The following is a 23438-nucleotide window of genomic DNA, read 5'->3' on the forward strand; positions in this document are numbered from 1 at the left end:
AACACCTTGTTCGCATAAATCTTATTGTCAATTTCTATAATTCACAATGATATAATATATAAATCCGTGTCCTATATTTTTGGAAATTACACACGTCGAAGTGTCCGTGTTCGTGTAGTGTCTAGAGTTCATGCTAGTATCCGTGCTACATAGATGTATGCTTACTTTTTTTTCTGCTAGAAATACTGAGGAATTGAGACATGTACTCAGTGAAGGGCTGAAAATTTGACACGGAGGTTACCAGTCTTTTCATATTCCTTTTTGAGGATTTGTTACCATCTACATCTTTTTTAAGGAGCTATTTTCTATTCTTTTTATTTTAAGTAGTCAAAATTCGTATTAATATGGAAGTCAGTTTTATTCATGGTTTGTCTCCTCTTGCTGTAAACATTTCTTATAAATGACTTATTGCAGATTCGTTCAATTGAAATGGTGCATAAGCGTTTTGAAAGTTTCCCAGAGGCATTTGTAAAAAATTTGGTCTCACCAAAAATAAAAAGGTGGGTTTTCGAGCAAGTTAGTAGTTACAAATATCTTAGTTCTCTATTTGTTCTTATTTACATACTAATTGGCATGGTGATATAAATCTGGTGGTTGGTATAATTTGGGGTTTAAAGAATTTGATTTCTCTTATTTTAACATTGTTCATGTGCTAAGTATGTTTAGAAGAGCTTGTTTGGGGCTATAGAGTTTTTGTTCAAGGACAATTTGTCATCTCTTTTTGGTGGTCTCCTGCATGGAGAGATTTGAAAGCATAAATAATGGAAAGTGGCACTACTGTGCTAAGTATGTTTAGTACGAGCTTGTTTGGGGCTATAGATTTTTTCTTCAAGGACAACTTGTCACCTCTTTTTGTTGGTCTCCTGCATGGAGAGATTTGAAAGCATAAAGAATAGAAAGTAGCACTGCTATAAATTAGGGCATGTAGCATGCCTGACATGTATATAAATTAAAGAATAAATATGTTTTAGTTTTATAAGAGTATAAAAGAAATTAAACTATTTTCTGTGTATTGTGTAATCAACATAATTCCCAATAACTTTAATTATTACCACTATTTTTGACACAGGATGCCTCATTCCTTGCTTGTGTGCTGTGCTTTTTTCTCTTTTATTATGCAAGTTTTTTTATCTATGCTATTGAATCGTGATCTTATATAATGATTTTTTTTTTTGGTTTAGTTGAAATATACACATGTTTGTTGTGGGTAAATTTGATTTTGTTTGTTCTTTTTTCAGGATTCCCTTGAGTGGACAGTCAACCGAGGTATTTTTGTTTTGTTAGAATTGGCCTTAAATAGTCTTTATTTAAAAGTTGTGTTGTACCTTTCTTTGTTAATATGAATATGAATAAATAAAAGAGGAAAATTACGCTATTTAAATAACGTCTTTTTATTTATTTATCTCAAGTTGGTATCATCAGTGTTGTCAAAAGCGCGAGTAAAATTGCAAACTCGCATGAGTCAACTACTCTGGAACTAGTGAATCAGGATTGGAGCTGATCCTGCCGCACAACTCGGTGCATCGGAAGCGGTCTTCGATCCTGGATCGTGACCTAGTGTGACCATTTTTGGCCAAAAATATTGAACCTGTATATGGCCATTTTTAAGGCCCAGTGTTATAGTTTACTTCCCAAAAGCATATCTGTGTGTAAAGAGTGAAAGAGAGCGTAAACAAGCCCAGATTGAAAAACCCACTGTCGTTGAACTTTTCACCATCGCCGGTGTTGCGCTCACATTCTCCATCGTTGCTATTGCACTCGTGTTCTTTACCACCACTGCCACAATCACATTCTCCACCACTGCCATAAAAAATTTGTTGCACAATAAGGAGAGATGGATGGACTAATGGGAGGAGAAAAACCATACTTAATTTTCTTTTAAATAGTCCAAAGGGGACTGAATTTTTGAAGTCGATTGATGCTTCTGACATATCCAAGACAGCTGACAAATTTTCAAGATGATGGATGATGTTGTTGAGGTTGGGAAAGATAATGTCATTCATATACTAATTGATAATGCAGCAAATTACAAAGCAATGAGAAAAAAAAATTGTATTGGACACCATGCGCGGCATATTGCATTGATTTAATGTTGGAACACTACATTGCATATTCTCTTTGTCTTTTATTACTATACATAAAACTATGAATGCAACACTTGATCATCGTGGGTGACGACAAGCTATATTTGCAAAAATGCAGTCTTTTGATCATAATAGTACGTGAGAGTTTGTTCGCCTTCAATCAACGAGGAGGACGATAGGATGTTGATTTGTTTATGCCATTAAGGTTGATTTTAATGGTGAAATTGGTTGCTAAAGGATACACTCAGATCAATGGTCTTAATCACAGTGGCTAAAATTAGTACTATACGTCTTTTCTTTCCTATTTGTCATTGACTGCTTCATCAATTGGATATTAAAAATGCTTTTCTTTATGAAAATCTATTAAAGGAAGTCTACATGGAGCAACCTCCTCGGTTTGTTGCTAAGTGGTAGTTTGGTTTGGTCTGTAAATTGTGCCGCTTTCTCTATGGTCTTAAGCAATCTCCACGTGCTTGGTTTCCAAAATTTAGCTACGTTGTCCAAACCCTTGGTTTGAAATGCAATGTGTGAGATCATTCGGTTTTTTCTGTTGTAATATCTCTTCTTAAAAATGTGTTTACTTAGTAGTTTATGATATTGCTAGAATATCTCAACTAAATGAACACTTGTGTAATCATTTTCAACACTTGTGCAATGATATTCAGATCAAGGATCTGGGTAGTATAAAAAAATTCTTAGGTATTGAAGTAGCCCAATCAGATATATATCCTAAAATAGATGGGTATGATTCACTAGGTAGCGGATAGTCCTACTGACCTAAATAAGAAATTAATGGCAGAACATGGAATCTATCTCTAACTTGAAAGCTATAGAAGACTAGTTAAAAAACATATTTATCTTAGCAATGTGAGTTGATTTTAAAATTGCACATTTTCTGAATTGCACTTTGTTTATGAGTTTTTGTTTTAAGCAGAATATGGTGAGAAACCCAAAAAAGATTTCCACTGGACACGAAAGTGTGAAGGTTTTCTTTTAGAGGGCAAAGAGAAAACACAGTTATATGGTGAAGATGATGATGAGGTGCGGAATTAAGACAAGGAACAAGATAAAGAAAAGCAATGTAAATGCCAAAATTAAAGAGTAGAGTAAGACATAAAAAATGATGAAGGTTGAGGAAAGCTTATCGAGAAAGGCAATGACTCACACCACTTGGAATGGTGGAAGACTCCAAGATGAGTGGTGAAGAGCTGCCACTTGAAGTGTACAAACATTCAAAATAAGACCAAAAAGGAGAGCACTCAAGTCTCACTAAACGCTCCTACAAAGTTTCTTTTCTATTTCAAAATTTAATGTGAAAAGACATAGGGTAAGGCATACTTTATATTGGAAGGAGTGACTTGGAGAGCAAGATGAGAGAGGAGTAGAAAAGGAATGGGTGAGGGGTGGCCCTAGGGTTGACTATGGTCAATGCCACCCCCTAAAACTAGTTTTTAAAGCTAGGGTTGCAAGTCCTAAACCTAGCTGCTTAAGAAGAGAAAATGCATATGGCACAAGCCCAAGTTGCTAAGTACACTCCCATTTATGCTTTGTGAAACCTAATCTATTGAAATTAAAAGCAAAGAGATTAGCTGGTGCTCAGCCCCATCATGTTGGCTATGCTCCTGATGATCCTTTGAGGAATGATAGGTTCTGAGGCACTAGTTAATGGATACTCCTGACCTAGCCTTGGGTCTTGTGTCATGCTCTGGGTGATCCTTTTGGAAGGTTGGGCTAGTTCAAGGGATGCTTTATCTCTCAAGGCTTCTTCACTTACTTTTACTAAACCTCATCTATTTTGTGTAGTTGGTGTTGTTAGTCGGTTCAGGCAGGTTCCTTGTATTAATCATTGGAATGACATCATCCGTATCTTAAGATACCTGAAAAAGGATCTTGGACATGGTTTCTTATATGAAGATAAAGGAAGTACCCAAATCTCTAGGTATTGTGATGCTGATTGGACGAGATCTCATATGGACATTGTGCTTCTGTTGGAGGAAAAGGAAGTTGTTCTTGTTGCCTGATTATTTGTTGAAGTTTAATGTAGACAATGATGTCTCACCTATGAACATGTGTGGGTAAAACAATTTCTTAATAGATTCGAGAAATGATGATGTATTGTGATAGCCAAGTTGTTCTCCACATTGCTTCCAATCTAGTGTCCTATGAGTGGACCAAACGCGTAGAAATCGACTGTCATTTTATTGAGAAAAGTTGTTGTCCACGGAAATTGGTATTGGGTTTGTCATATTCAATGATGAACTTGGAGATGTGTTAGCAAAATCCTTGCGAGACCTTGGATTGAGTTTATTTGTTCCAATCTAGGTGCATACAATTTGTATGCTTCAACTTGTGGAGAAGTGTTAGAGTAAGTCTTAAATAGGCTTTATTAAAATTCTGTTTCGTGTTGTACCTTGTACTCTAGATATGACTTTACTTGTTTTTTAATCTTCTCTCTTGTCATTGTTTTTGAGAACAACTATTGTTAATATAAAGATGAGAACTTAAGAGAGAAAGATTGAGCTCTCTAAGTAATATTGTCTCAATGAGAACAACTCGTTTTTAATTTTGTATGGTAAGATTATGCTAGAGTACATTAAAACTTGTATGGATTTATGGCTAGTTATTTTAGTTGGTTCAGATTTGGGATGGCAAAAAAATCTGAATTCACGGATATCCTCTAGTGAAATCCGTAACAAATTTTTAATGGATACATGCGAGCAACTATTTCGGGTATTTTAAACCTTAAACCCTAAACCCTAAATGGGATGGATGCGAGTATCATGGTATCGAACCTGCTGATGTCAGCTACCTGCTATCAGTTGTTAGTGAATTTTTTTTTGGATATTTTAAAAGAAAATCAAGTGATCAAAATAAAGTTATTGGTGAGAGAAATATTATACATTGAAGAATTGTTTAGAATTTTGTTTTATATATTTAAGTTTCTTATTTAGACTTGTGAAATTACAGTTGTTTGTAAAAAGTTAAGTTTTTAAAACTTATACTTTGCTTAGCAACTTATTTAAATTTGTTTTCTGTGACAAACATTTGCACTAATATTTTATTACACAATTTTATTTCGATTATACTTTAAAATCAATATTTTATCTGAGTTTATATTTTAAATAATTATATTTTGGTTTTAATTTTTGTTGTTGATCTAGTTGATAAACATAGATAAAATAACATGTTTTTTATTCTTTCTTGACATTTGATTTAAACTGTTTGTAGAAGCCTTTTGTAATTGTTTGTATATGAATATAGTTTTGCTTTTTAGTTGAAGGAAACTTAACAGCTTTATTAAAAAGGTTCCATTCAGTTGGTGGCAAATTCCTTATATACTTGTTTAAATATTTTACTTAATTTTGTTTTTATTTTCAATGTATATCTATCTCTTGGAATTTTTGACATTCAGTTTGGCTAATGAATGTGATTGATTTGGTGCAGGATTCTCAAGATATGAACAAAGCATATGCTGCTATGTTTGCTCCATTTTGGAATGAGATAATTAAAAGTCTGCGTGAGGAAGATTTTATTAGTAATAGGTCAGTTGAAGGAAACTTGATGCTTGACAATGTGTAATGAAGATAAACTGCATATTAAAGTTAATACAATTAGTTAGTTAGATAAGTAACGATTAATTTTTGTGGAAGGATTTGATTCCTTTGCTCTTCATTCTCTTTTTTTCATGCAATGGAGTAAAAAAGATCATTGTTTTTCTCAATGGCTTTCTGGGCTCGTATCAAATTGTTTCTTTCTATCTCTGATAAAATGCCTTTCATCTGTAAAAAATTGTGATATAAGCATGCTTGCTCTGTCTCTTTGTGTTTCAAAATCTTGTCTAAACAGTTATAGATGGCTTATTTATTTATTTTTTACTATTACAGGGAAATGGACCTGCTTTCCATACCTAGTAATGCAGGAAGTCTGAGATTAGTTCAATGGCCTTTATTTCTTCTTAGCAGTAAGGTGAAACTTCTTATGCAATATAAATTACTTGGAATGGATGTATGAAGACTTATTTAGTTTAGCAGGATCCATATGTTAATCTGAATTAATATCTTAATGTTTAGATCTTGTTGGCGATTGACTTGGCTCTAGACTGCAAAGATACTCAGACAGATTTGTGGAACAGGATAAGTAAGGATGAATATATGGCCTATGCAGTTAAGGAATGCTATTACAGTGTTGAAAAAATATTATATTCAATAGTTGGCAACGACAATGAAGGAAGGCTTTGGTATGAATTCGATTACTAATTCTCAGAAACTTTCACCATTCTAATTGAAATTTTTAAAGCGTTTTGATCGTCAAATGGGGAGGCTTATTCCAACAGGAATATTTGTGTCAATATTTTTGTTGATGAAACATACTGAAATTAGGGTTTAAGTTTCATACTTACAATATTTGGGAGCTTTGTCCTGTTGTGAAAGAGGAGTATTAGATGCAGTCTATGCAACTTTGAGCAGTATCCACTTGAGGAGTATGTTTTGAAATGCTAGGACGGAAAAAGACAGATGGGAAATATACTTGAATTTTCTCATTCCAAAATAATTTAATTTGGATTCTCTTATTGTTTTGGTTCTGCAAAACTTATAATCAAAGTTTTGCTGGGTGAGCTTTTGATTGAAAAGCTATTTGTGAAATTAGGCAAATCAAACATTAGTTAAGTGTGTTCTGAATTTTTAAAGACTACAAGACTTTTGACCATCTTATCTTTCCTGGCAAGCCTTTCTTAAATGTTAATTTCTTGGATTTTTTTGACAAATCTTGTTATATTAGAAAATAATTGTTTTGAAATGACCCTATAATTATTATTAGTGCTCTTTTAGTGTATTTATGTATCTGAAATGTTGAGGGATTACTTTGCTCCAATGTTTTCTATTCATTGTTTTTTGTGCTTTGCTCATCGTTTAGGAGGACTTTTTATCCTCCAAACTGTTGTTATTTCTTCTGTTTAATGAATTTTCCTTTTTTGTCTGTAAAAAGACAAAAGTAAAATATTATTGGATGTTCTATTTTCTTAAAGCAAGTATGCAATATCATCACTATGCTATCTGCAATCCCAAGTAAACTATTAATTATCTGCAGCATACTTAGATATTTTTAAAAGAAAAAATAAACATATACATGATAGTGGGCCGAATCAAACCCATCAACAAAAACTAAACAAACCTATAAAAAGATTGAACTACATATTGAAGTCGGTAACAAAGAGTCTACTAAGATTTAATTACTTTTTCCAACATTTTGTGGCAACAACTGCCAAGTGAACTGTGCAATTCTGACGAAGAACATTAACTTCTTAGACATAAATTCCAGGGTGTTATGGATTTACCTTATTAATATAATTTATCTATCTGATCTAGCACCGTGTTAGATTACCTTAATCTGAGATAGAAGATGGGATCTAATAAAACATTATAGATTTTTTTACTATAGCTACATATATATGTTTGATGAAAGATTACCCCAAACTTTTGACAGGGTGGAAAGAATTTTTCGTGAGATCAATAACAGTATTGTAGAGGGTTCACTTGTTATAACCTTGTCTCTAAAGAAGCTTCCAGTTGTTTTATCAAGACTTACAGCATTGACTGGACTCCTGGTAATTTGCCTGTCTACTGTTTTTATTACTCTTGAATTTGATTTTTTTTGTGTCTGGAATATATTGAATTAGGTTTCTAACTCTCAAGCTTCCCTGAATTTGAATTTGTCAACCATTTTTTCGTTGTTATGTTTGTGTGAGTTTGACTAAATCTCTAATTATTTGTTGTGAAGATTTTAACTGGTTCTAGGCCTAGAAATGTAACTTGAGAGTTTGAAGACAATTTCAACAACCTCATTCATATTGTGTGGAGGCAGAATTAGGCACCTTGTGCTAGTGTGTATTGAATGAAAAAACTAATAGTCAACTGAATATTTACAAACTGAAAAGGAGTTGTAATTCTCTGTTACAGAAACCTACCTATGTATTGATCAGATAATTACAACTGTGAAGAAACAGAAAAGTCAGTTTTATAACTGTCAGTAAACAGAAAAGAGAAATATCTCTAAAAGTGTGAGAAAATCAAATTTAGTGGTATGCGGACTGTTTGTATGCTCTTGAATAAATTATGTTGTATGTTTTTATCATGGTAAAATATTTTATCAACGAAATCATAGAAAACATACTGACTATCCTTTCATGTATTTGATGCGGGTGCATTTTTCATTTATTTATTTCAGATTCGAAATGATCCTGAACTTGCTAAAGGTGCTGCAAAAGCTATACATGACCTGTATGAAGTTGTAACTCATGAACTGGTATCTTCAGATTTAAGGTATATGGTTGCATAAGTATGATTTACAACCTATGCTTAGAGTCATATCTTTTTGGAGTAAAATTAGCAATTTTTGTCTTTAAATGTTTTTTGTTTTGATTTTGCCCTACACTTGCGATTGAATTCAGTGTTCTACCCTATACTTTGTTACGGCATTTATCCTTCTACTATAATAATGTTAGATCTTACTGTTAAGTAGTCAGAAACTTGGTTATCAGAGCAGAAATTTGATTATTCAGCCACCATTGTCCTCTTCTTTTTCTCACTGAAAACTAGGTTAGAGTTAAAGTTTTACCTTACAGTTTTGTGGCTTACTCTTCGAAAATCAGATGTGTCAATATGACCCTGTTTGCTGTTATCAATAACCCAGTTTCCAAGGAGGTTCTTGGGAACTAATGTGAGATTTATCACAAAAATAGAAGGACAAATATAATATGTTAATGTTAGCAGATGAAATTGAAATCAAGCTTTAACTTAGATCATGACAATACTAATTCTGTCTTTTATTTCTGTATTTCTTGTAAACTTCTTAATTTTCCAGGGAGAATCTTGATACATGGAACCTTTTAGCTAGAGCTAGGGACGAGGGACGACTTTTTTCTAGGATAATTTGGCCTAATGATCCTGAAATTGTAAGGTCCTTCAGTTTGTATTCAATTCATCCTTTTTTAATTTAAATACATTAAAGTAATTTTTCTGGTTGTAGAAAGAGCTTGTGAAGCGGTTGCATCTTCTTCTTACTGTAAAGGATTCAGCTGCTAATGTTCCAAAAAATCTTGAAGCCAGGAGAAGATTAGAGTTTTTCACAAATTCATTATTTATGGATATGCCTTCAGCAAAGCCTGTTAGTGAAATGTTGCCATTCAGGTATATACATGTATATCCATATGGTTTGCAGTGAGTTTTCTTTTGCTTCTTTCTTGCCCTCTATATTCACCTTTTCCTTTTGTTTTTTATTTGGTATAGTGTTTTCACTCCATACTATAGTGAAACTGTGCTTTATGGTACTTCTGAATTGCAAAAGGAGAACGAAGATGGAATATCTACTCTTTTCTATCTCCAAAAGATATTTCCAGGTAATGTGTCTTGTCCGTATATACTCCCCTCTCACATGTCAAAGTTTTGAACACTTTTTATGCTCCAGTTATCATTATTAAGGATTCATTATTTCTGCACATGTCAATAGCTCTTAAAAGTTTAATTTGTTGAAAAGATTTTTTTTTTCTTGAATGTTCATTCCTAGTTGGTTTCCATGCAAATTACATCACTTCCATGATTATTTCATTCTGTTTCCTAATTATAGTCATTTCTATAGGGTGAAGAAACTAAAGGAAAGTGAATTTATCTTCTTAATATCTGTCAAGATGCAGTTATACTAAAAGTAGAATCTGTTTAGAGATTGGTGAAGGACTAGAGTTGTTTTTGCTATCTTGAACAATGTCATTTTGGGATTGAGCTTGAACAATTTTGTATTTCAGATGAATGGGAAAACTTTCTTGAAAGAATTGGTCGAGGAGCATCCACTGGGGACGCAGAACTTCAAGAAAGTTCCAGTGATGCCTTGGAACTTCGTTTTTGGGCTTCTTATCGAGGGCAGACTCTTGCTAGGACAGGTCAGAAATCTTTAGGATATCTTATTTGTCTTCCTTTCTGTTTTTGTAAGACAGAAGTTGAGGCATAACTACTGTATTTCCAGTGCGCGGTATGATGTACTATAGGAGAGCTTTAATGCTGCAGAGTTTTCTGGAGAGCAGATCACTAGGAGGTATTTGAATATGAACGTTCTGCTCTGCAGTTTGTTATTCTGATTTTGGTTCTAATAAAGTTTAACATAGATATTTGCTGGCAATCTACTCTCTTAACAGTGGACAATTATTCCCAAAACAACTTCATTACAAGTCAAGATTTTGAATTTTCTCCTGAATCCCGGGCACAGGCAGATTTGAAGTTTACTTATGTTGTATCATGCCAAATTTATGGTCAACAAAAGCAGCGGAAGGCAGCAGAGGCTACAGATATTGCTTTATTGTTACAGAGGTATCAATTTGTGTGCTCATTTTTTCCAAGTGCTATTCAACTAAATACTCTAAGAATATGAATGTATATTATATTCGGGATTCCATATTGTGTACCTCTGCATGTGTTTTGAGGAAGCATTTGGCCACTGAACTTTTTAATTTGTTTGCTTGAGAATTTTATTTTTCATACTGGAAGTTGTTCTAATTAGGAAGGATGTTACTGAAAGGTCATCTTATAGGGTTCATTTTAGATCCAGGTGATATGAACTTTATGCGGAATCACTATAACTGAAACATTGATAGTTTTAGTCTCTGACTCTATAAACATCCCAATGCAGTCTTTGATATGAACATGATTTGGTCACAGAACAATAGGCAATGACTCCTATACATTTTCTTCATCTTGTAAGTATTATAACATTGCGTACTTTAACTGCTCTATAGTAGTCAATAGCCCTTGTAGAGGCCTATATCATGGCAGAGCATTGCAGAGCAAAATTGTAGCGCGACAACAAGTGGATAGTGTTTCATTTTAAAGTCATGTGTGGCGGAGTGGAGTGACACAGCATGATCATGTTTTGTGGAGCATTTGGTCTCGAGATCTAAAACTTGTAGGAAAAATTCAAAAATGTTATTAGTTCTTACTGAGGGTAGTTTTGGGCTTTTATATGTTTTTTGGGTTTTATTATACCTTCTTAAACAGAAGCACTTCCGTGCAAGCCCTAAAGCCACACACAAGAGGAAAAGGGATGAACCTTTTTCGCATAACCTCTCAATGCATTCCTTTTTTATTTCTTCTCAGGCAATTTTTGTTTTTTCGGGGTCCAGCCCACTCCAGCAACCCTTCTTTAGGTTTTTTTTATTTATTTATTCATTTCCTTTCTTATGAATATAAAGTCTAAATCTTTACAGTTTATTTTCCCCTTTCTATTTCCTTTCTTTGTTCTATTTCTCTGGACCACCTCCCTCCAGTGCACCACAATTTATGCTTATCAGTGCTTATAAATATGGTCCCTCAGCTTGGTACCCAGACTTACATGCAACTCATCATGTTACAAATGTCTCAGAACATTCAACAAGTTCCCTTTGGACAACTTGAGCAAGTTGTATTAGGGTGACATGGCCTGAATATCATCACTGCACTTGTGTAACCAAATTCTCATCTCCAATATCTCTCTTATTGTAACTAACCCACTCTACGTTCTATCTATAACAAATGATATCACTGGTGCTACTCATAAACCGCTAGTCAGCATAGCCTCTACTCCTTTCCATGTCTGCCAAAGTTTGAGCCTCAAACAGCCATTTTTTCTTACTTGTGTTGTAACTTGTCCCAGTGTTCTTACAACTTCTGTTACTTTTGCAACTTGGCATGTTCAACTATGGCATCCAAGTGCTGGTCTACAAAAATCTATTCTTAAATAATGTAATCTACCCTCACTTTCACTTTCTGTTTCTAATATAAATAACCTTTGCAAGATTAGGGTCTAAACTGAAAATTTTGTAAAGTGAGGGCAACTGGACCAGTTCTTATTTTATTTGTGTAAAGAATAGAGGGTTTCTTGATTACTATTTCGGTGTTTCATTTTTTAAAAACTTTTTGCTGCTATCTATTATGAAACATTAAGATTTTTTCTTTATTATCAGGAATGAGGCACTTCGAGTTGCTTTTATTCATGCTGATGAAAGTATTTCTGACGCAAACAGTTCGAAAGTGTTCTATTCAAAGCTTGTAAAAGCAGATATAAATGGAAAAGATCAGGTGAATACCATATTCTTGCTTTGTCCATCTATACTAGTTTCATTTTATATATTTTATTTTTTACTGTTTTATCTTGTTTTTCATTTCTCTGACATGTTCTTTATTTTCACCTTGTACATAGGAAATATATTCTATTAAACTTCCTGGAGATCCAAAGCTTGGAGAAGGAAAACCCGAAAACCAAAACCATGCCATAATTTTCACTCGTGGTGAAGCTGTTCAAACTATTGACATGAATCAGGTGAAGACAGGTCTCATGATAATTTTTTTTTCTTGTCCTCGTTGCCATCTTTTATACATTTTTTTTTATTACAACATGTTTTAAATTGTGGTATAAGGACAAATAAAAAGGAATTTAGTTTTATGCTTTGTCATCTGAATTTTCATATTTTGTTGTGCATTTTTAGATAATTGGGTCTCCCACTATAAATTCAAAAGGCTTAATTAGCTACATAAAATATGGTTAAAATTTGCTTGTTTGGTTGCACTGTTGAATTACTGAATATTTAAATCACTTGTATTTTTATTTTAAATTAGTATTTCTGTCACTTAATTCCATGTAAATATATGTTTCTCTTAAAGACTTGAACATATTATGAAGTATGGTACATTCTATGTATTTCCTTATGACTTGGAAAAATTTGTAATTTAGTGTGAAAATTTGTTTTTGAAGGACAATTATCTTGAGGAAGCAATGAAAATGAGGAATCTTCTGGAGGAGTTCCATGCGAGTCATGGCCGTCGCGCTCCAAGCATTCTTGGAGTAAGGGAACATGTTTTTACAGGAAGGTTTGGCATTGACATTTATTAATTTGATAAAGAAGGTGGCACTATATAGCTTTCACTGTATCTATCTTGCTTTTATATTGCTTCCTTGATACCTGCTGCAGTGTTTCATCGTTGGCTTGGTTCATGTCAAATCAAGAAACTAGTTTTGTAACCTTGGCACAGCGAGTTTTAGCGAATCCTCTCAAGTAAGTTTTGTTTGGTGTTGATTGTCAATGCAATTGCTAAGCAAAATTTTCTCATTATTTAAAACTGGCCAATTGATAGCATAATATATCTAGATATTTATAGCCAACAATGCATATGGAATTGTACAGGTTTAATATTTTAATTGTGCCATTTATTCCTGAATTGATTTGGCGAATTTGCAATCCAGTTAGCTAAACTGTATTTATCTTGCATTAAACTGTATTTATATCAGCATTCTCCATGGTAGATGTCAGCTTTTTACCCTACACTTTTCTGAGTTTAGCTTTGATAGTTTGTACTGGACAAGATTAGTGAAAGTAATTGATGAACCAATAAAGTTAATATTTTTGTTTTGTTTAACTTGATCCATTAAAATTTATACTTCTAAGATTTTCTTCTTTCTTACATCTTGTGAATATTCATTCAGTTTATATGGATTTCATTGCCCATGAGACTACTAGCTATTGATATGGTTTTTTATTTTACTTCTGAAGTGAAATTACCATTGAAAGCTATCTCCGTGGTAGGACTTTATTTCTGCTGGCCTCAATTTCTTTTGTTATTTTTGGCTTTTATTCCAGAGTATTAAATTTATGTCTTACTCTAATTTATTAAGAATCTAATGCTGTAGAAATATTATATGCTAATGACTCTCAAATTCCATCTACTCTAACATATCTTAAATTGCAGTTGTCAATCAAAACATTTAGATCTTTAGTTCAGTGATTTCAAAAGGACTTTTATAGCTTTCTAGAAACTGTAACTACCGTCATTTATGGACATATGAACTACATGTGATATGTAATGATTGAAATATTTATAGATGAACAACTAGCCAATATCTTCATTTTCAATTTTATATTCTATAAAACAATGCATTTTTATAGATCTTTTGAATCAATTCATCCTTTATTTGGTTGAATAAAAATCTTGCAGAGTTCGAATGCACTATGGACACCCAGATGTATTTGACAGAATATTTCACATAACTCGAGGAGGGATTAGTAAGGCATCACGTGTTATTAATATTAGTGAAGATATATATGCTGGTAAGAATTATATTAGTGATCTATTTTCATTTTAGGTCACGCTGGATTTTCTATCTTAAGACATGCTATGTTCTTTTAAATCTGATATAATATTAGAATACAATCTTTTGCATAAACAACAGGATATTATGGGGTTATTTAAGTTCATATCTAATTGAGAACTAACCTATTATGCTGATACCTGCCATATTTTCGAAGATCACGTGTTTTCAAAAGAAGACTGTATTTCCCTGTGATCAAGCTATTGTGAAACATAAAGTGCACCTAGTAAGGAAAAGATGAAATAATCTACTTAAGATGGTTTGGTCATGTGAGGAAAAGACCAATAGTGCCCCCAAAGGTAAGTTGATCAAAAGGATGCCAATCCATTAAACAAAAGGTACAGGAAGAACGTGAAAACTCTTGGGAAACCATTATCTACTTAAGATGGTTTGGTCATGTGAGGAAAAGACCAATAGAGTCCCCAAAAGTAAGTTGATCAAAAGGATGCCAATCCATTAGACAAAAGCTACAGGAAGAACATGAAAACTCTTGGGAAACCATTACATAAAAAAACTAGCTTAATGGTGAGATTTGATCTGTGTAGTGGACCTCACATGGTGCAGAATAATAACATAAACTATGGGCTGAGCCCGTTACATACAACAACCTTCTATTAGGCACAACGGTCATGATATTCTACTTTGAACTCTTTTCTCTTCCTAGTGCTTTTTTAGTTTTATGTTGTTCTATTTCTGTGGAATTAATTTGATGGATTCGTATCATGGTATACTGCAGGTTTCAACTCCATATTGCGGCTTGGAAATATCACACACCATGAATACATTCAGGTTGAAAATATACGTAGCAATTGGATGCTTTCTACATTAAGTTTAGTGCAATTCTTCTTTCTCTTATTTTTACTCTTATCTTCTTCTGTAGGTTGGAAAAGGAAGGGATGTTGGGTTAAACCAGATTGCACTCTTTGAGGGAAAAGTGGCAGGTGGTAATGGAGAGCAAGTGCTTAGTAGGGATATTTACAGGCTTGGACAACTTTTTGATTTCTTCAGAATGCTTTCTTTCTTCTTCACAACTGTTGGTTATTATGTCTGCACCATGGTATAGTTCTTAGGCTCCAAAATTTTTGGTTAAAATGAGTAACTTTGACTTAACTTGATTGTCTAATAAATTTTATTCTTTATTCTCTTGCAGATGACTGTCCTTACCGTATATGTATTCTTATATGGAAGAGCGTACCTGGTAATTCAATAAAAAAATTTCAGTTATCTGTCTGTCTTTCACCACCTTTTGGACTCCTTTTGCTATGCATACTTGTATTACCTTACTGTAGAAGGATTTAAATAATATCCTCCTGGCTATTTGATATTTATCTTTCTTTCTATCAAGTTTTCTTTTCTGCACTAAATATTTTTTGTTGGCTTGTTTTTTTGTTCCTGACATGGTTTTTGTTAGATTAAGTAAATGTTTTTTGAACATTAAATATTATCTCCAAAAGGGGTGTATTGTTTAGACGCATTTTTATATATGATGTCAGTTGCATACTATGTTAATTTTTCTGCTCAACTAATAGAACCGTTCCTGTAATTATTCTTTCGTGAAATTATTCACTGCCATTCAGTATAGCTGTTGAGTTATTGGGTTTCAGAACATGGGTGATCATTTGACTAGTGTAATACAATAAGTTAATACAATAACCTTCTTTGATGATGATCAACTAACATATCCTTCATATATGGAGCTACAATTGCGGTAAAAGTCGTTGTGGATTTGCATTGATCAAGACAAATGTCATGAACTTGATCAAGTTAAATTGGAATTTATTTGGATGGAGGCTTTGATAAAATTTGATGCTAGGTTACCAGTTTGTTTGGCTCTCCCTTTATTCTGTAGTACTAAAATCACTCTTGCACTGACTTGTATATAGGCATTTTTGTTGCAGATATTATGACTTTTATCTTTTTTTAATTGAAAGTGGTTGTGCTAATGCATCACAATTCTAATAATTAACACTGTAGCACCCTAATAGCACCTGGAAACCATCAATATGTAGCACCTGGAAACCATCAAAGAAAGGAAAAAAAAATATTAAGAGAGGGGGGACTATGCCAAAACCCACTAAGAAAACCTATAGCATTATCACTGGAAAAGTCAGGGATTACAAAAGGGGTGGTATTTATCTTGCCATGTGTAACAAAGTCCTTATGCGACAATTTCCTAGTTTGATAATTTAATCACCTTTTAATGGTTAGGTAAAGATTTCATTTTCATTTGGTTTGGCATGTTATATCCTCAACTTTGATGCAAATAATTTGCTGAAATTTATCTAAACACTACAATTTGGCTATAAATCTCTATTTTTTGCTTTTCCTTAAAAACTGATTTTCTTCTTGATGGTGCTTCCTCTTTCAGGCATTTTCTGGTCTTGACGAAGCTGTCTCCGATAAGGCAAAATTGGCGGGTAACACAGCACTTGATGCAGCTTTGAATGCTCAATTTTTGGTTCAGATTGGCGTTTTTACTGCAGTACCAATGATAATGGGTTTTATACTTGAATTGGGATTGCTGAAGGTTAGTTTACTTGTTAAGAATGTCAAAACCGACCTGATTATTCCTGATGCATATTAGGAAGTTTTATATGCCTTGCTTTGTATCGTTACAGTATCTTGCTATTAATACTAGGATTGTATATGTAGAAACAATCCCATAATTACAGGGATTTGTCCCTAAGAATAAGTTTTCCCTCTTTCCTAAAATTTTCAGCAAGTTCATTTCAGTGTTAGCAATAAACGGGCGGAAAGCGGTGGTGGATTTTCTGGTCACCGCCACACAATGACCGTGGTGATGCGGGTTTTTCATGGCAGCCGCTTTTTGCATCACGGGATGCTAACGGAGAAAGCGAGAAAGGAGGAAAGAATGAGGCTTGCTGCAGCGATGCAAGGTCCCATGAGAGTTGACAGCGGTGGCGTGTGAGTGAGGAACCCTAACAACAAAGCTGACCTAAAATGAATTGGACCACATAATATCTGGCCCAATTAAAATATTATTAGTTGGCTAATTCTCCCTGAACCAGACCAATTATGACTTACACCCAACACTGCAAAGAAAATGTCTGTTTTACCCTTATTTTTCTAGATATTTATATCCGCAACACAAATAGAACAGTTTCGGATATACAAATTCAGAACTGAAATGTGCCTTCCGGATATGAAAATCCGCAGCATAATAATTTGGGGTTTAAAAATAAATGATGGGTGCAAATCAAAATTGATCTGGTAAAGGGAGAAGTAGCCTTATTAGCTAACCTAATAAAAGCAAGCAATTGTTGTCCTAATAAGTGAAAAAAAACCAAAATTAAATTGGGCCATGTCATACCTGACCCAATTAAAATATTATAAGTTAACCTAATAATATTTTGGTAGTTTCTTCCTACACCCCACAAATATTGTGCAAAGACAAAATTGTTCATATATAATAATTTTACATTTATTTTTTTGCATTATGGATTACAAAATCTGGTAAATTTTCGGATGGTTAAATTTCGGATTGGCATGTCCGATAACCTCCCAGATTGGTGCTTCCGGTAATTAAAAAAACCATTCCAGATTCGTCAATCCATAATTGAAAAAAATCATTCCGGATCCACCAATCCGTAATAGAAATTCCAGATTCAGCAATTGGAAAATCAACAATTTATGCAAACTTTGCTTTTGGAACACTCCTTCATCCGGAAAACAACATGATTCACTTTCGGATTGATGAATCCGTAGCACACTCCTAGATCCCGATTTCAAATAAAAGGTGAAGGTCAGTTTTGGGATTTATAAAATTGTGGGGGTGCAGGAAGAGAAATGTAAAGGTGCAGGAAGAAACTGCCTAATATTTTGTACAAAACACGTGAACCTAATAACTGCAGAAAATTCTAAATTGAATTGGGTCATGTCATAGTTGGCCCAATTAAAATATTAGAAGTTAACCTAATAATATTTTGTACATAACACAATAACCTATTAATATTCTAAACATAATATTATTATTAGAATGCCACCGCCATAACCTGTTATAATTTCCGTTATAACTTTAAAAAGCATTTTTCGGGTCATTTTTAGGGTCTTTGTTATGTTCCGTTATCTGATATTGATAAGACTGGTTCATTTAAATATAAATGTGATGTATCTCATCACATATCTATCACAGATTATTCCTAAACTTGAGATGGTATCTGAGCTCTTGATCTTTTGGAGCCTCTAACCGTGCAACCCAACCCAACCTTATTAACAACCTTCATTGCTGCATGACAACCTAACCCTAAGGTATTGCATCTATTAAAGGAAAAGAAAGAATAGGGTAAATCCCTTGTGTATATTGAACACATAGGGTTATGTTTATATAGGAAAAAGAAACATATGGGCTAAGCCCATTACATAAATATGAGATATCTAACAATATCTATAATATCTCATAATATCAAATAATATCTAATTATATCTAATAATATCTAACACTCCCCCTCAAGCTGGTGCATATAGATCATATGTACCCAGCTTGTTACAAATGTAATCAATCCTAGGTCCTCGTAAGGGTTTAGTAAAAATATCTGCTAATTGATTATTTGAATTAACAAACTCAATATGTTTTGTCCTTTCATGAAAAACTGGATTTGAGCTAATATGAAGAGCAGCCTGATTATCACATATCAGTGTCATTTGAGTAACCTCTACAAATTGCAATTCTTTAAGTAACTGTTTAAGCCAAATAAGCTCACAAGTAGCCGAGGCCATAGCTCTATATTCTGCTTTTGCACTAGATCTTGCCGCAACACTTTGTTTCTTGCTCTTCCAAGAGATCAAGTTATCACCAATGGAGACACAATAACCAGAAGTTGACCTTCTATTAGATTGAGATCCTGCCCAATCAGCATTTGAATAACAAACGACTTTAGTATGGTTATTATGACCATATAACAAACCTTTTCCAGGAGAGCCTTTAATGTACTTCACTATACGAATGACTGCATTCCAATGATCTTCACATGGAGAATTAAGAAATTGACTCACCACACTGACTGCAAAGGAAATATCAGGACGAGTAACAGTGAGATAGTTCAATCTTCCAACTAATCTCCTGTACTTCTCAGGATCTGAAAGAGGCTCCCCCTGATTGGGTAGAAGCTTGACGTTGGGATCCATGGGAGTATCATCAGATTTCAAATTCATCAACCCAATTTCCTCCAAAATATCTAATGCGTATTTTCTTTGAGAGATAACAATACCAGTATTGGATTGTGCTACCTCAATCCCCAAGAAATATCTGAGTTTGCCAAGATCTTTTGGTTTGAAAGTGTTGACAAAGGTGTTGTTTTACTTGTGAGATGCCATGGTGATCACTGCCTGTAAGAACAATGTCATCAACATATACTACAAGATAGATACACCCAGCACTCGAGTGACGATAAAAAACTGAATGATCGCCTTCACTGCGAGTCATACCAAATTGTTGAACAATATTGCTAAATTTTCCAAACCAAGCCCTAGGAGACTGCTTGAGGCCATATAAGGATTTGCGAAGACGACATACCAATCCAGAAGACTCCCCCTGAGCAACAAAACCGGGAGGTTGCTCCATATAAATTTCTTCCTGCAAATCCCCATTAAGAAAAGCATTTTTAACATCCAGTTGATAAAGAGGCCATTGTTGAAGAGCAGCCATAGCTATGAATAAGCGAACAGAGGCCATCTTTGCTACTGGAGAAAAAGTATCACCATAGTCTAAACCAAAAATTTGAGTATAACCCTTAGCCACAAGACGAGCTTTGAGACGATCAATAGTACCATCAGGACCAACTTTGATAGCAAAAATCCACCTGCAACCAACAACAGATATCCTAGATGGTAAAGGAACAAGTTCCCAGGTTCCATTATTCTGAAGCGCATTCATTTCATCAAGCATGGCCTGACGCCAACCAGGATGGGCTAAGGCATCACCTACAGATTTTGGAATGGATACAGAAGAAATAGACGAAAGGAAGGTATAAAAGGGTTGAGATAGTCTATGGTAACTCAAAGCAGTATAATGTGGAGAGGGATTACGAGTAGAACGTATACCTTTACGGATAGTAGTAGGAAGTTCAGGTTCAACAGTCGGAGGTTCAACTATAGGAGCCGGAGGGGGATGAGGTGTTGGCACCAGAATAGAGTCTGCTGATGGACGATGAGACGGTTGACGACGACTATACACCTGAAGAGTTGGCGGCGGTGGTGAATTGTTAGGTGCACTAGGCACAACAAGAGGAATATTAACTTGATTAGATGAAGAAATTGAAGGAGAAGGACAAGACTTAAAGTAAAGGGAAGATTCACTGAAGGTGACATCTGCTGAAATAAAATAACGGTTTAAAGACGGTGAGAAACATTTATATCCTTTTTGTGATCTAGTGAACCCTAAAAAGACACATTTGTGTGACTTAGGAGATAATTTATCAAGACCAGGACTAAAATTATGAACAAAACATGTGGACCCAAAAACTTTGGGAGGTAAAGAGTGGAGAGGGTCATGTGGAAATAAAATAGAATGAGGAATTTTGTTATCTAAAACTGAAGATGGCATGCGATTAATGAGATAACATGCACTAAGAACAGCATCACCCCAAAAACGCTGAGGAACATCACCATGGATTAAAATAGTACGAGTTGTTTCAACAAGATGTCTATTCTTGCGCTCAGCTACCCCATTTTGTTGAGGTGTATAAGCACATGAAGTTTGATGAAGAATACCATGATAAGCCATAAAATTTTTAAAAGAATGAGAAAGATACTCACGTCCATTATCACTGCGCAAAATTCGGATGGAAATTCCAAATTGATTTTTAATTTCATTGTAAAATATTTGAAATATAGAAAACAACTCAGAACGGTTTTTCATTAAAAATACCTAAGTACATCTTGAATAATCATCAATAAAAGTAACAAAATATTGAAATCCTAAATTAGACTTAATACGACTTGGTTCCCAAATGTCAGAGTGAACTAAGACAAAAGGAGATGAAGCACGTTGTGAGACACTACGAGTGAGACGACTAATGGATAATAAGTTAAATGGAGACCCAGGGACATAAAGAACATTATCAATAGATAAAGATGAAAAAAGATTAATAGTACCAACACCATGTGATGGTACCCTATATCCATTGGCCATGGTAACTGAAGGTAAATAACCCGTAGTAGATAGGGAAGAGAAAAAAGATTTATTACCAGTAATGTGATCAGTGGCACCTGAATCTAGAACCCAAGGGCCATGGGAAGTGGAGTGAGTGAGGCCAACAAAAGATGTACCTGAATGTGCAACAGAAGCCGTGGAACTAGGGTTCTGACGATCCTCATACCATTTAAGAAATTCATTGAAAATAGCTGGCTGGCTTGGGGTATCAATTGAAGTATGGTCCATGGTAGAAGGTTGCACAGGGGCAATTTGAGCAACCGCAACAGATCTAGGAGGACGACCATGTAAGGCTTAACATCTGTCAATTTTGTGGCCAAGTTTGCCACAATGGTCACACTTGTGACGCCCTTTGCCCGGCTTGTGAGGGCGAGTACGATCATTATGCTGAGATACTAAAGCAGAAGAGTCATCAACATGAGACGTTATATCAGCGGTGTGTTTACCTAGATATTCTGCCATTGTACCATCAAGACGTTTGGGAGCAACAATTGTGAGAAGATTTTGACACACACCATAAAGACGTTGAGTATCATTGGTGTATAATAATTTTGCTTGTTCCCAAACTTCTGAACATGTTTCATAGGTACGAAAAATTTGTTTTAAAGATGAGTGAATGGTCGATTTGATAACAATGCATAATTGAGCATCAATTTTCGACCAACGAACAACCTCATTTTCAGCAAGAGTAGGATGAGTAAGATGATCAACATAACCTTGACTCTTAAGCCATAATTTAATATCTGATGCCCAAGTGTCATAATTGGTTCCATCCAATTTGTCAATGGAAAGATGAACATTGACGTAATTAGTATAAATAGATGAATCCGGCATAATGACTGAAGAAGAAGTCATAGTGGCAGCGAAAGCAGAAGAAGCCATAAAAGATAAGGACAAATCCAGTCACCGGTTAATTGGCGGGAGCAACAAAGATGAAGGCTCCGACAGCGATTCCGGCGAGATTCCGACGGTGGCTCCGGCGAAGTTCCGGTGAAGGTCCGGAGGCGGGTACGGCGAGACAGTGGGGGTGGTGGCTGGAAAATTCCAGTGAATAGTGGATTCACCAATAAAAATTGAACCCTAAACCCTAAACTCTAACCTTATGCTCTAGATACCATATTAAAGGAAAAGAAAGAATAGGGTAAATCCCTTGTGTATATTGAACACATAGGGTTATGTTTATATAGGAAAAAGAAACATATGGGCTAAGCCCATTACATAAATATGAGATATCTAACAATATCTATAATATCTCATAATATCAAATAATATCTAATTATATCTAATAATATCTAACAGCATCCATTGATTCACCCTACTTTGGAAATTGAGACAAGTTCCAGAATACTGGAAGATTGCAGAATGTTCATTTTACTTATTGGTTGAATGGAAAGAATGGATCTCAAATGCTCTCAATTCATAAGAGCATCCTGAAAGGAAAAGGTAAGGTTAATCACTTAACTGATGATGATCCTTATGAAAACCTCATGATCATGGTGTGGCTATGGAGTTCAATGGTTCTAGAGATCAATTGGGATTTGGGAAGTTGAAAAACTAACCTAAGGTCAAGGATGCTGCTCAAATCTATGATATCAAGGTGAAAATTGTGGCTGCCAAACAAGGAAATAAATCAAAGGTGTGATTTATGCTGTCATAAGCATGATGGTGGGCTAGGTGTGATCAATCTCAGAGAAGAAATCGATATATACATACTCTAGTTGGCTTGGAGTTTTACTTGTGTTAATTTGAATTGTTGTTGGGTTATGAGAGCACGTTTTCTAAATAAGTAGAATCATGGATTACTTTTTATAAATCTTCATCTATTTGACCTGGCATTAATGATTGGCATAATTTTGCTCTCCAAAATTCTAAAGGAATCATTGGTGATGGCCAATTTGTCAATTTTTGGAATGATGCTTTCGTTTTGAATACTTCCATGTCTCAACATAGCATTCCTAAAACCCTCATGTGTGAGCTTGGGTGTAAGATTTGTGATGCCTAGAATGGCATTGGTTGGC

The 23438-nt window shown here is 34.5% G+C and overlaps 1 protein-coding gene across 1 annotated transcript in view; it reads left to right on the forward strand.

The window, feature by feature from the left end:
* LOC137820105 (callose synthase 10) overlaps positions 1-23438 on the forward strand; it is a 59450-nt gene that overhangs the window by 25892 nt on the left and 10120 nt on the right. Inside the window, exons 22-43 of the mRNA XM_068623927.1 lie at positions 415-500; positions 1239-1266; positions 5529-5626; positions 5969-6050; positions 6155-6321; positions 7569-7689; positions 8310-8404; positions 8946-9036; positions 9111-9271; positions 9371-9480; positions 9883-10017; positions 10101-10169; positions 10270-10441; positions 12070-12184; positions 12306-12425; positions 12858-12973; positions 13075-13158; positions 14096-14208; positions 14986-15038; positions 15130-15306; positions 15400-15447; positions 16618-16776. Coding sequence (XP_068480028.1) covers positions 415-500; positions 1239-1266; positions 5529-5626; positions 5969-6050; positions 6155-6321; positions 7569-7689; positions 8310-8404; positions 8946-9036; positions 9111-9271; positions 9371-9480; positions 9883-10017; positions 10101-10169; positions 10270-10441; positions 12070-12184; positions 12306-12425; positions 12858-12973; positions 13075-13158; positions 14096-14208; positions 14986-15038; positions 15130-15306; positions 15400-15447; positions 16618-16776 — 2400 coding nt within the window. The remainder of the gene's footprint in view (positions 1-414; positions 501-1238; positions 1267-5528; positions 5627-5968; positions 6051-6154; positions 6322-7568; positions 7690-8309; positions 8405-8945; positions 9037-9110; positions 9272-9370; positions 9481-9882; positions 10018-10100; positions 10170-10269; positions 10442-12069; positions 12185-12305; positions 12426-12857; positions 12974-13074; positions 13159-14095; positions 14209-14985; positions 15039-15129; positions 15307-15399; positions 15448-16617; positions 16777-23438) is intronic.

Source organism: Phaseolus vulgaris, chromosome 9, assembly GCF_000499845.2.
Source record: "Phaseolus vulgaris cultivar G19833 chromosome 9, P. vulgaris v2.0, whole genome shotgun sequence".
NCBI lineage: Eukaryota > Viridiplantae > Streptophyta > Magnoliopsida > Fabales > Fabaceae > Phaseolus > Phaseolus vulgaris.